Genomic DNA, 12,500 nt, shown 5'->3' with positions numbered 1-12,500 from the left:
CTCCTCAGTCACAAGGTATCAAGTGCATGCCTAATGTTGCACTATAATCTACCTGAGGTGTAGACATTGTTAACGAAGGCAGTGTATTATTCTTTGCTTATCTCTGTGTGTGTGCGTGTGTGTGTGTGTGTGTGGAGTGCATAGGTGTGGAAGTGGATGTAGAAACAGGTGTGTACGTGGGCCTGCATTTGTGCATGTGTGGAAACGAGAGGCTATAACAGAGGCTTTACACATGCAGATCCGTATTGACTGGTACACAGTCCATGTAAAACAGCATTAGTCCATAATGTTTGTCTTGGCTGTTGAATGCACCATGTCACAGTTTTGCCTTTTAAACACTGATCCAGGACTAGCTTTTCCCTTTCCTTGCAGCCTAACTGATGTGGAATGCTTGGATTTGTTATGATAATGCTAAATGCTAACGATAATCTCTAATTTCAGACTAACCTCATATTAATCATCATCCTTTGATGGCCGGATGACTGCTGTAGCTTTTCAAGACAGCGTGGGGAATTTCTCTATAACACTTCCGTTCACACACCTCATAATTAGCGAATGCCATTAGCAATGATCTGTGCATGCTAAGATACTAGCAGCAGCTGCACAACACACAACCACAAGTGCATCGTTCCCCCAGATGTACTGTAATCACTGTGATGAGCTCACACTGTGGGATGTGCAGGTAGGTGCCACTCTGCTTGGCTGTGTGAATTAGCAAACCAAGCAGACATGTTCCTCATCAGTGGCTTGATTTCATAAGCTATGCCGCGTTATGAAAGCCGCAAAAAAAAAAAAAAAAAAAAAACTGGTCCTGGATCAGTTTGTCATGGCCATCTTAGAAGGAGCTGGCATGCAAGAAGGTGTGCTACAGAAATGCCTGTACCCCACTTTTTTATTTTCCGTTTCCGTAACTGTAGCTCCTGTACCCAACACCTTAAAATGCTGTTGGATCTCATTATTTGGGTGACTGAGGAAGCTTGTACTATGCCGGTATATCCACACACTGCCGTGTATATACATTATGTCAATTTGAATGGCCCTTTGGAAAGCCTATCAGCGTCACCCAGCCATGCACTCTGGGCGAAGAGCTGATAGGTTGCAAAAAATAGATCCATTTTTTGCAAGTTTTACCAAAAATATCACTCCACCCTCCACGCCCCCCCCCCTAGACCACCCTCTTCCTCTCCCTTCTTCTCCCGTGCTCCCCTGTGTTCCGTCCATCTCCTCCTTTACACCTCCCTTGTTAGCCTTTCCTCCCCTTCACTGTCCTACCTTATTCCTTCGCCTCTTGCTCCCTTCATCTCCCCTCATATGCTCGAGGCTGGCAAGGACAAAGACGCTCACCTTACCTGTGGTGCTTCCATTTGTTGAGTCATGGATGAGGGAAGAGGGAAGGGATTTAGAGAGATAGAGAGAGAGAGAGAGAGAGAGAGAGAGAGAGAGAGAGAGAGAGAGAGAGAGAGAGAGAGAGAGAATGTGAAGCTAAGTAGTTCTACTGAAACATAAGATGTCTCCGGATCAGGCAGTCAGTTCACTGACGTCTCTCTTTATTTTCCCGTCCTTTATGTACAGTTTATTTTTTCCTTTTATGCTCTCTGTCTGGGTCAGCAGCACATCTCTCAGCCCCAGCAGTTATGCACCAATGTCAGAGTTATGCACCTCAAACAGAGGACCAAGAAGACAGTTTGTTTGAACCCTAAGAGCCTTATGTACTGTAGGAACAGAGATGTATAAGTCCGGCTTCAGAAAGTTAAAGTCCTGCCATTGTGTTGGTTCTACTTGTGCACGTAACTCATGTGATTTCAGTAATTAGCTGATCTACTTGGCTTGAGTGCTAAGTAGAATCAGTTGATGAAGCGAATGGTCAGAACAAAAATGTGGCAGGACTTTTACTTTCTGAATCCGGACTTTTGCACCTCTGTATAGGAACTCAATCTCAAACAGGCAGTAAGATCAGGCATGTGTGGCAGATAGGGTCTCAGTACAGAGCCGGTTGGACTCAACAAATGTCTGCTGTATTGGCACCGTCCTTATTTTCAGATCTGAATGATACCGTCATTATTATGAACATAGCATGCATGCCCCAGCCGGCCAGTTATGCTTATGCTAGCTTTGGGATTAGGTGTCCTGAAATTGACAATGTGTCCCAATTTGCCTGCCCTGTACTGTATGCTGGTTTTCCAGGCTGCTAAGGTAGCTGGGTAATATCCTCATCTGTAATCTGGCAGCCATTTTGGATCCAAAATGCCATTGACTTGACCAAAGGCTGTGGCTAAGTCTGTTATGCACCACCACAGCTCCCCTTCACTTACTTGAACTGTGAGAGCGAGGGTTGTCCCCAGCTCCCAGGGATGTCCCCCCCCCCCAATCCATAAGTGGGACAGGAACAACTCCTCTGCTATCGATCCAGTCAAGCCACGGTCCCAGGAAGGGCTGCCAAAGCACCTGGCCCCCCCTGACCCTGGGTTTCGTGCGCATGCAGTGAAGGGAGGTGCAGGCTGAGCCACAGTCAATACCAGAGATCGACTGGACTGGGCGTGAGACCCCTGAACTTGTCCAGGTGTTCGTGTGAGTGACTGTGTGTGGAGAAACAAGTGACATCTGTCTGTTTTTGATGTCACCGAAGACATTAAAAACAGCTCAAGTGTGATCTCGTGGGCTTTTTTCCCCCAGTCTCATAGCAAAAACTTATCTCCACAGACTACTCCCATAGAACACATCTGGAACTATTAATTATGCAGAAAAGAGAGCAGGTTGCGTTTCTATTTGTTGGATGATTCCCCCCAAGGATAATTACCAAATAAGCGATAGCAATTACTGTAGCTTATCTAGATCTTTTTAACAAGCTTATCTTTAGATAAACGTAGGCTTTCAGCATGAAATATCCTGAAAACACCAATAACCTTGGGACAAATGAGGTACTTATTGCTGCATGTAAGACACTGTAAATTGAGTAGCCTCAGGCCATACACCATTGGTCTAAAAGAAAAGTGTAAGGATTTACTTGAGTGTTGCATGTTAGGAGATAATGGACTCAGGTGTGACAAGGTAAGTAGATAGATGTGACACATATGCTTTTATTCTCTTCCCAGCCACCAGGGGCCCCTCTTTTACTGTCCTCTCTCCTTATTTCTGTCTGCCTGTCTGTTCGTCTCTCATCTGGATGTTTTTTGTCCTTCACCAAATCTCCCTGCCCCTTATGTGTGTGTGTCTTCTCCTCTTTTTCTATGTATGTTTGTTTGTATGTCCCTCTCTGTGTCTCTCTTTGTCTGTCCTCTGCCCCTGTTGTTCTGTCTCTTCTTGCTGTCTGACCATTTCTCGTGTCTCCGCCATTGGTGACTGCAACAGGAGCCTAACCCGGTAAAGTTGACCCCTTTCAATTCGCCGTCGCACGGCATCCTTTCGTCTCTTCGGCACCCCCATCTCTCCAGTTCTCGCTCTCTCTCTCTCGCACGAAGGCTTCTCTCTCTTTCTTTCTTTTTATGATGCCCTCCCTGTTTTCCTCGTTGCTCATCAACCCACCCCCCCCCCGGATCAACGCCGTTGCCCGTTTTCACAACCAGATCAATCCTCTGCACCCCGGATCCATTTTTTCATCGGGAAAGGCCACCACCTGATGACCCCTGCTGGACATTTATAACGCCACCTGAGTTGAACTCACAGAGATCTTCCCCCTTACCTAGAACCGTGGGGCAGTCTCAGTGCCCATCCACACTCTATTATAGACTGCCCTCATTGATTGTTGATTCAGAACTTCTGGGCCACTGCCAAGACTTGCACTCAATCAATCGTTCATCAGTTGCATTGTTCTCCACACTTCAACTTATGGACTCATGTACTGTAGTTCATAGTTAAAGACAACTCCAACATGGTTGCTTTAATTGAGTGCCAAGTCTCATGCTGGCCAATTTTTTTGTCAGGATGTTTGGCTGTTTGTTTTGAGATCCCAGGTTGAAATAGATGCCCTCTTCTCTCACTTCACCCACTTGGCTGCATTGACCCAATTCGTCTAAGATTGGTCTTTGCCCTGGAAGTATGGCCGTTCCCATTCAAAGGAATCACGAGAAAACAGCTGGCGGCCATTTTGTTATGGCTTGAGTGATAAAAACAAATGCAAAAAATGGTCGCTGTTTACCTATGAGTGTCCGACATCATTTCCCACCTGGTTGGGAACGAGAGGGAGAGATAGTATGTTCTCCTCAATCCCCACCAGTGCCTCACATTGGTTTGTTAAAAAATGTGAGAAAACGAAATGTCTTTTTTTGCCTGTTTTGTTTGTTTCGTAAGTATTATTAGCTCAGTCCCTTGCGATGAACACCACATTAGCCTGTCCCCCCTCCCCTCATGTGAAATGCATTGTGATATCCCCTACCCCTACTCACTCCTCATGATAACTCCGCGCGCCACATACTGAACACTCTACACTGCTCTTCTCCTGACTCGCCCCCACCCGTGACCTCCTCTTGCGCGTCAGCGCAAACGAGTGAAAAAGAAAGAAAGAGGTTTGGCTGGGCATTGTGCCTGACAATGCCTGACGGTTAACATGGTTGTTGTTAACATTTGTCATGAATTTTTACAAAACATTTCTGATGAAAAGCAGATATGATATCGTTTTGTAAATCTTTTGAGCAACAATACCAGAAGACGATTCTTAAATATCGATACGATAAAATTAATTTGGTGATGATTCACCATTGTCTGATGGAGTCTTTAAAAAATAGACCTCATCTTACCCCCAATGATTCCCAGTTTTCCCATTTTGATTGTGTTGTTGTTGTCTATCCTTCAGAGGGAGCAGCAAGGGGAAAGACATCAGCACCATCAAGTCTCTGAGAGTACTGAGGGTACTGCGGCCTCTCAAGACCATCAAACGGCTACCCAAATTAAAGGTGCTGTATGGCGTGTGACGTGTGTGTGCGTGTGTGTGTGTGTGTGTGTGTGTGTGTGTGTGTGTGTGTGTGTGTGTGTGTGTTTTTACCGATCAAGTGCTCTATTCCGTTCCCCTTATAAGTGACCTCTACAATGCATTACTGTAAGTGTATGTAAATGTAAAATCTTTGTAATTCTGTCACACACACACCACTCAAAAAGGACTGTCATTTTGCACACCACAGTTACCTAAAGGTTCCCACTAGTTGTTTTCAGATGCCATGATGTAATGTCCCCACTATGTCCCCTGGTCCCCATTTGGTGTGTGTGTGTGTGTGTGTGTGTGTGTGTGTGTGTGTGTGTGTATTGAGTTCTTGTATGTGCTGCCCCCTATAGGCTGTGTTTGACTGCGTGGTGAACTCGCTGAAGAACGTGCTCAACATCCTGATCGTCTACATGCTCTTCATGTTCATTTTCGCTGTGGTAGCTGTGCAACTCTTCAAAGGCCGCTTCTTCTTCTGCACGGATGAATCTAAAGAGTTTGAGCGCGACTGCAGGTGAGTTTATTCAAGGTGTATTCACGTCATGTAAGAAAACAGATATTGACACATACTTCAGAAATGCATTTCATATTTTACAAGACAGTAAAACACATCTAGAAACACACACACACGCACACGCACACGCACACGCACACGCACACGCACACGCACACGCACACACACACACACACACACACCCACACCAATGAATTGTGCCATTAGTGCAGTGCCTGTCAGGGTGTGGTGTTGTCCAGCTCAGTGTTGTTGACTGCTGTGCTCTGGGCTGCAGGGGAGAGTACCTGGTGTACAACGGCAATGATGATGTGAAGGCGCAGAAGCGGGAATGGAAGAAGTACGATTTCCACTACGACAACGTGCTTTGGGCCCTGTTAACTCTCTTCACCGTGTCCACTGGAGAGGGGTGGCCAATGTGAGTATGCACACACCACACACACACACACCACACACACACAAACACACACACACACACATACAGATACAACTATAATAGACTAAGATATGATAAGATAAGATAACACCAAGCTCATGGGTTTAATCTCTCTCTCTCTCTCTCTCTCTCCCCCTCCCTCTACCTCTCCCTCTCTGCCTGTTTCCTCTTCTCAGTGTTTTAAAACACTCGGTGGATGCCACCTATGAGAACCAGGGCCCGAGCCCGGGGTACCGGATGGAGATGTCCATCTTTTACGTGGTGTATTTCGTTGTCTTCCCCTTCTTCTTTGTCAACATATTCGTGGCTCTCATCATCATCACTTTCCAGGAGCAAGGAGACAAGATGATGGAGGAATACAGTTTAGAAAAGAATGAGGTACGTCATCATGTCAATGTTTAGAAAAGAACGAGGTCTAGTGTCTGTTTGTTAGTTTTGTGTTCACGTTCAACACCACTACTACCTCTCAGCTCTACCGCAAGTAAAAAAAACGCTGGAAAACATGTTATGCGAGATATGTCACACATCCAACCAACACTGAGCAAAAGCACAGAACTGCTCTATCCCTCTCTCCCCTCCCTCAAAAAAAAAAAGCGAGGTGGGCCATGGCAATGTTTAAAAAAAGAAGTACACCATTGCAATGTGTAAAAAAAAAAACGAGGTGCGCCATGGCAACGTTTAGAAAGAAACGAGGTACGCCGTGCTGATGTCTAGAACAGAGCAATGTACACCATGGCAATGTTTGTTTGCATGAGAACACACAACAAAGTTACAATGCGGATGCACTGTAGTAGAGCAGCACGATCGGTCATCGCAGGCTCCATTCTTGAACCCACCTTTGCGAGTCCTTTAACTTTAACTTACACTGGACTGACATGAATACCAATGATGGTTATATAACACACACCAGAAGTACACTCTTAAAACGAATGTGTTGTCCCTATCTGGACACAGAGATGTGTTTAAAAAAAGTTGTGTCATTTTCAACACATCCGTATTGAAGAGTGTGGTAGTGATAAGACCCAGGTGTTGCCACCGTTGTACCCTTGAGCAAGGCACTTAACCTGAGTTGCCCCATCACGTCATCACTCTTTTCGTGTTGAATCCAGCTAACGGTATCCCTGTCGTTCCTCCGTTCCCTCTCGTCCTGGCTTCACACAGAGAGCCTGTATAGACTTCGCCATCAACGCCAAGCCCTTGACCCGACACATGCCGAAGAACAAGCAAAGCTTCCAGTACCGCATGTGGCAGTTTGTGGTGTCGCCGCCGTTCGAGTACAGCATCATGTCTCTGATCGCACTCAACACGGTCGTCCTCATGATGAAGGTAGGAGAGACACCAATCCCCCCTTCCACTGCTGCAAAACAAAAGCAACCCATTTTTGAATTGTCCGATTGGTCACAGATGGGTTACAACTTAGTTTAGCACATCTGATTCCGAGTTTACATACATCGTAGTGGTTCATTATATAGGAAACAGTTTTCGGTGTTAATTCTCTGGAAATAGTTGCCATTGTTGTCACTAATGTTATATCGGTAACACTTTACTTGATGGGTTCATTCATAACACATTCATAACAGCTGTCATGAACTGCACATGAAGCATTAATGGCTGATTCATGAAACATGATTCAACATTCATACCAACACTTTCATGAATATGGAAGACAAAACGGCAAAAACTTGTCAGTATAGAAGTCCACCAATCTAGTAATCCATATACAGGGTATTATGAATCCTCTCCAGCATTTGTAAACATCTCATGAATATTTTATGAAGTGTACTTCAAATGTCACTTTACTATACGAGTTGTGAAGTATTCATCATACTGGGAAGTGAACTACTGACCATCTGTGGACCTCTGAATGGTTGGACATTCCTTTTTGGTTGGACATTCCTGTTTTATGTATCTATATATACAGTCATTGGCGTAGACAATTATGCATTTTTCAGAGGTTACTATCACAAAATAAACAAACAGACAAACAGAAAACTAAATTCTCCTGGACACTGGACTTCCCTGTTGACTAAGATGTGACATGATCAGGTTGGCTGAAACAAAAAAGACATCAATGCTGCTTTGCGATTGTTGGACTTTTATTTTGACGAGTTTTTGAGGTTTTGTCTTCCACATTCATGAAAGGGTTGGTATGAATGTTGAGTCATGTTTCATATAACAGTCATGAATGCTTCATGTGCAGTCCATGGCAGCTGTTATGAATGTGTTATGAACAAACCTGTCAAGTAAAGTGTTACCGTTATATCTTATCGTTCAGCCCAATACTGTTCTGTGTCAGCAATCATAGGCATGTTTGGAGAAGGCGATGCCACCTCTATCCTTAATATAGTACATAGCCTACAGTATTTATTTATTTATTATTCATTTATTCATTTAATCATGTGGTTGTGACTATTCACATAATGTTTGTATTGTTTGTATGTGTGTCTTAGTATAATGAAGCTCCTGATGCCTATGAAAAAACCCTGAAGAACCTGAACATAGTGTTCACCACACTTTTCTTCATGGAGTGTGTGCTAAAGATCATCGCCTTCGGTGTCCTGGTGGGTGAATTTACTTACCACAACCCAAACTCCTCTCTCTCTCTTTCTCACTCTGTCTGTCTATCTATCTTTCTTTCCCTCTCTCTCTTCCTCTCTCTGTCTCTTGTTCTCCCTCTTCATCTGTTTTTCTTCTAAAACACACAACTAATACACATACACTCACACATGTATGGACTCACACTTTGTCTTCTATGTCTAGAGATGGTTTCTAAATATATTTTAGATACAAGCCATTTCTTTTTCATGAGGCTGGTTTATTTATTTAGCAGATGATCCTTTTATAAAAGCTTGCTTTTCCTGACCTACAAAAAAAGTATGTCTCAGAAATGCACTCTGACAGGGGGCCCCACGATGCGCTCATCCACTTCCTCACTCGCCCCTCTCCATGGTAACAGCTCTCCTATTGGCTGACACAGTACCAGAGCCCGTCTCCCATTGGCTCGTTCACTCGTCAGTCATGCCTGAGCTGCACGCTCATTGGTTGTAACGTGTTTTCCCCTTTGCTCGTCTCCCCACAGAATTATTTCATGGACGCCTGGAACATTTTTGATTTTGTTTCTGTGCTCGGGAGCATCACAGACATCATAGTGACGGAATTTGTGGTAAGTTTCTCCCACTGAGGATGAGAAGTCTGGGAAGAGGTTTAGTAAAGTGAGCTGGAGCGTGCACATAAATGTTTTTTCCTCACTGCGGAAGAACGCCTGTGCTAGTATACATACATGTACTTGTGATGGGAACGTCAGTTAGTGGTATTAGTGTACAGTGTGTGTGAGTATTTAGTATGTGCCTATATGTAGGTGAGTATGTTGTATTTTTAAAGATGACCATTACTTCAAATTTCTGAATTTGTCATAAAATATTTATGACAGTTGTTAAAGGAGGCAACCGTAATTGAGCTAATCACTTTGCCGGTGGCCTGCCATGTTGTCCAGGTCTGTCTTTACAGTTTGTGGCATAGAGAGAACCAGTGAATCTAGACTGACTTTGCTGTCCATCCAGTGTGGAGATTAAAATTCCACATCTCACACCACAACAGACAAACATGTAAAATCTCCATCGATCGAGATCTGTTCTTATGTGACAGTATCACTTTCCCTTTCTTGGTACTGATACAGTATAAGTCCTTGGGGTTCACAGAGAACCAGAATTCAGCAGCAGCAAGTAGCTATAAACAGTATTTTAGCCAGTGGTCAGTAAAGTCGGTGTACAGTACCACTCTCAAACACAAGATGTAGTTGCAATGCAGTTGTTATTCTATTGGGTTTAGTTGTGTTTGTGTTGTATGTGTGTGTGTTTGTGTGTTTTACGTGTGCATATGTGTGTGTGTGTGCGCGTGTGTGTGTGTACTGTACGTGCGTACCTTGTGCATCATTCACTTTGAACTTTTTAACAGTGACCATTGTGTATAACAACTTTGGCTAGTTATTGTGGGTGTTCTCAATATGATCTATTGTGTGTGCATAAATATTACTGTGCTGAATCTCTCTGTCTGCCCCGATGGAAATAAGCAGCCACTAATGAAGCACTACTCGGTCATGTAGTGTAACTTTGTTAACAGAAATCATTAAGTAAGAAATATATAACTTATAAATTAAATATAATATGATTATATATAATATAATTTATGGTACTTATTGCACATTGGGGTGGTCTGACAGAATCAAGCAAAATCAAGTTGTGTTTGACAGATTCTATCTGTTGTTGACTGTATCCATAACGACTATTATTCCTGTTTTATCTTTTCACATGCTTTCTTTATTCCTCTGCTTTGTTGGCGCCCCTCCCCCATCCCCCACTTATAAATCCATCCAATCGAAAAAACAAAACAAAAAAAACCAAACAAAATGCACTATGAAAAAACATCATGTTGTTCCATCCATGACCTGGCTCCATGTGTCTCCATGCCAACCGACGCACCCCTTCCCCAAAACAACAACTACAACAACAACAACTTCAACAACAATGAAATTCACTTGCACCCACTCACCAAATCACACCAAATAAACAAACAAACAAATGCATCCATCTACTTGCCCCCACATGTAGAATGCGGTTGGTTTGTAATTTCTATCTCAAGCTGTAATGCATCCATTCACCACCCCTGTTCCTCATACCCTTCATCTCTCTCTCTCTTTCTTTCTTTCTCTCTCTCTCTTTGTCTCTTTCTCTCTCTCTCTCTCTCACTCTTTCTCTCTGTCTCTCACTGTCTCTTTCTTTCTCTCAGTCTTTCTTTCTCTCTGTCTCTCACTGTGTCTTTCTTTCTCTCTGTCTCTCTCTCTTTCTCTCTCTCACGCAAGGTACTCTCGCCCTGTCTTTGGCTGGATCTGAATACTCCAAAAGTTACATCTGCTGACATGAGAGAAAGTTGCAGTAGCTGCCTAGCTTGTTAGCATGCTCTCATTCACTTACACTAAGCTTCACTCCAGAGTCCAGGCAACTGGCACTGGAGTCCAGTCTAGTCCAACAGAGAGCCTGCTAGCTCGTTTTCAGCAGTGCAAGGCTCTGTTTAGAAGTCAATCGATGGGATTTGGTTGTCCGTACAGAGTGTTAACTTTATGAAGGTCTCGACCCAGCCCTCTGTTTTTCTGTCTTTCTCTCTCTCTCTCTCTCTCTCTCTCTCTCTCTCTCTCTCTCTCCCTCTCTCTCTCTCTCTCTCTCTCTCTCTCCCTCCTTCCCTTCGATGCATGTGCCTCAGTGTCATGAGCCTTGAGTTCTGTGTGCCTGAGAACTAGGGCTCCCCATACCACCACACACACACACACATATATCTTACATTTAAACGTTGTTGCGCCTGAAGAACATGGGCCAACATCCACAGTCAGGCTGTGTACACATGCACACATGCTGTTCACTACCCTGAATGGCCAGTTGAGACAGAGTAGGACACACAGGCACTCCAACACCAATGTTCACTCACATAGCCGTACACACTGGTGGTGTTGCTATGTCATTTCCTGAATGCCATGCACTTGAGCTCGAGTTGCATGAGGACCCCCCCACCCCCACCTCCCTATTTTCTCCTCTCCTTTTCTTTCCTCTCCTCTTTCCATTTCTCTCTCTTCCTCAACTCCCTCTCAACCCATCTGCTTATGCCACTGCTTGTTGCAGTGTCTTTGCTTGTCCGCTAGAGGGCGCTGAGTGTTTCTCAGTGCTATTTTTACACTTGGATGGGGAAGTGAAGCTCACGAAATGGACTAGTAAGAGAAGGAAGAATATGACTTACGTACTGCTCCACTGCTTTTTCAGTACACATGTGGAAAGACCAAGTGTCCTGAAATAGTATATACTGTAGTGTAGTATACTTTATACCGTATGTCAATATGTTACAATATGTTATACAATGCCGTATGGTATAATGGTAATCTGGAATGATTTGATGTTTGTACAACCTTAAATACAACACAGCCATGGACCCCTGAGCTCTAAATTGTCCAGTAGACACATTGATATTCATAGTCATGCTATTACACGTAGCACAATGTTTATAAATGCTTTATAACAGCCAACTGCTTTGAGGCAGTGCAGGAGGGATGAACGTGAATGAAATGTGATACCTTATTGGTCCATTGAGATGTCACTTCACCATCTAAGCCAATCCCCTCAGAGTACTCCTACAAGCTTCCTGTGATGTATGCTTAGGACTTCCTGCCTGGTCAGTATGCGGATATGTATGAGGCTGAGTCCATTGCTTGTCCCAGAAAATCAGTGCATTTGATGACCCTTTTCAAAAGAATACTTTGCTTTAACTTGATTGGATGATGACCGTTCAGCTCTTGTGATGTTTTATTTTTGTTGTGTGTGTTCTATTAAATCCCTTATCCGTTTAAGTTTGATATTGTATTCATTATATTCACTATAGCCTATATATTTTCCCTTGGTTGTGTTTGTACAGTTTTGTTTGTTTGTGTGACCCTGACGTTGGTTTTGGTTTTGGTTTTTAATTTTGGTTTTGGATAGGAACACCATAACAGTTCAAATCAATGGAACTAATTCAGTTTCTCTCCCCTCTGTCTTTGTCTCTCTCACCTATCCACTGCAACATCAACCACACTCTTTGTCTTCTTCACCCTCTTCTTCTTC

The 12,500-nt window shown here is 43.7% G+C and overlaps 1 protein-coding gene across 1 annotated transcript in view; it reads left to right on the top strand.

Moving 5' to 3' along the window:
• The window catches only part of cacna1ab (calcium channel, voltage-dependent, P/Q type, alpha 1A subunit, b), a 113,919-nt gene that overhangs the window by 71,508 nt on the left and 29,911 nt on the right, over window positions 1-12,500 (top strand). The window contains exons 27-33 of the mRNA XM_062535145.1: window positions 4,790-4,889; window positions 5,266-5,426; window positions 5,701-5,841; window positions 6,036-6,237; window positions 7,021-7,185; window positions 8,310-8,420; window positions 8,939-9,022. Of these exons, the coding sequence (XP_062391129.1) occupies window positions 4,790-4,889; window positions 5,266-5,426; window positions 5,701-5,841; window positions 6,036-6,237; window positions 7,021-7,185; window positions 8,310-8,420; window positions 8,939-9,022 (964 nt within the window). The remainder of the gene's footprint in view (window positions 1-4,789; window positions 4,890-5,265; window positions 5,427-5,700; window positions 5,842-6,035; window positions 6,238-7,020; window positions 7,186-8,309; window positions 8,421-8,938; window positions 9,023-12,500) is intronic.

The sequence above is a fragment of the Sardina pilchardus genome, chromosome 1 (assembly GCF_963854185.1).
Source record: "Sardina pilchardus chromosome 1, fSarPil1.1, whole genome shotgun sequence".
Taxonomy (NCBI): Eukaryota; Metazoa; Chordata; class Actinopteri; order Clupeiformes; family Clupeidae; genus Sardina; species Sardina pilchardus.
This window is presented reverse-complemented; position numbering and strand designations above follow the sequence as displayed.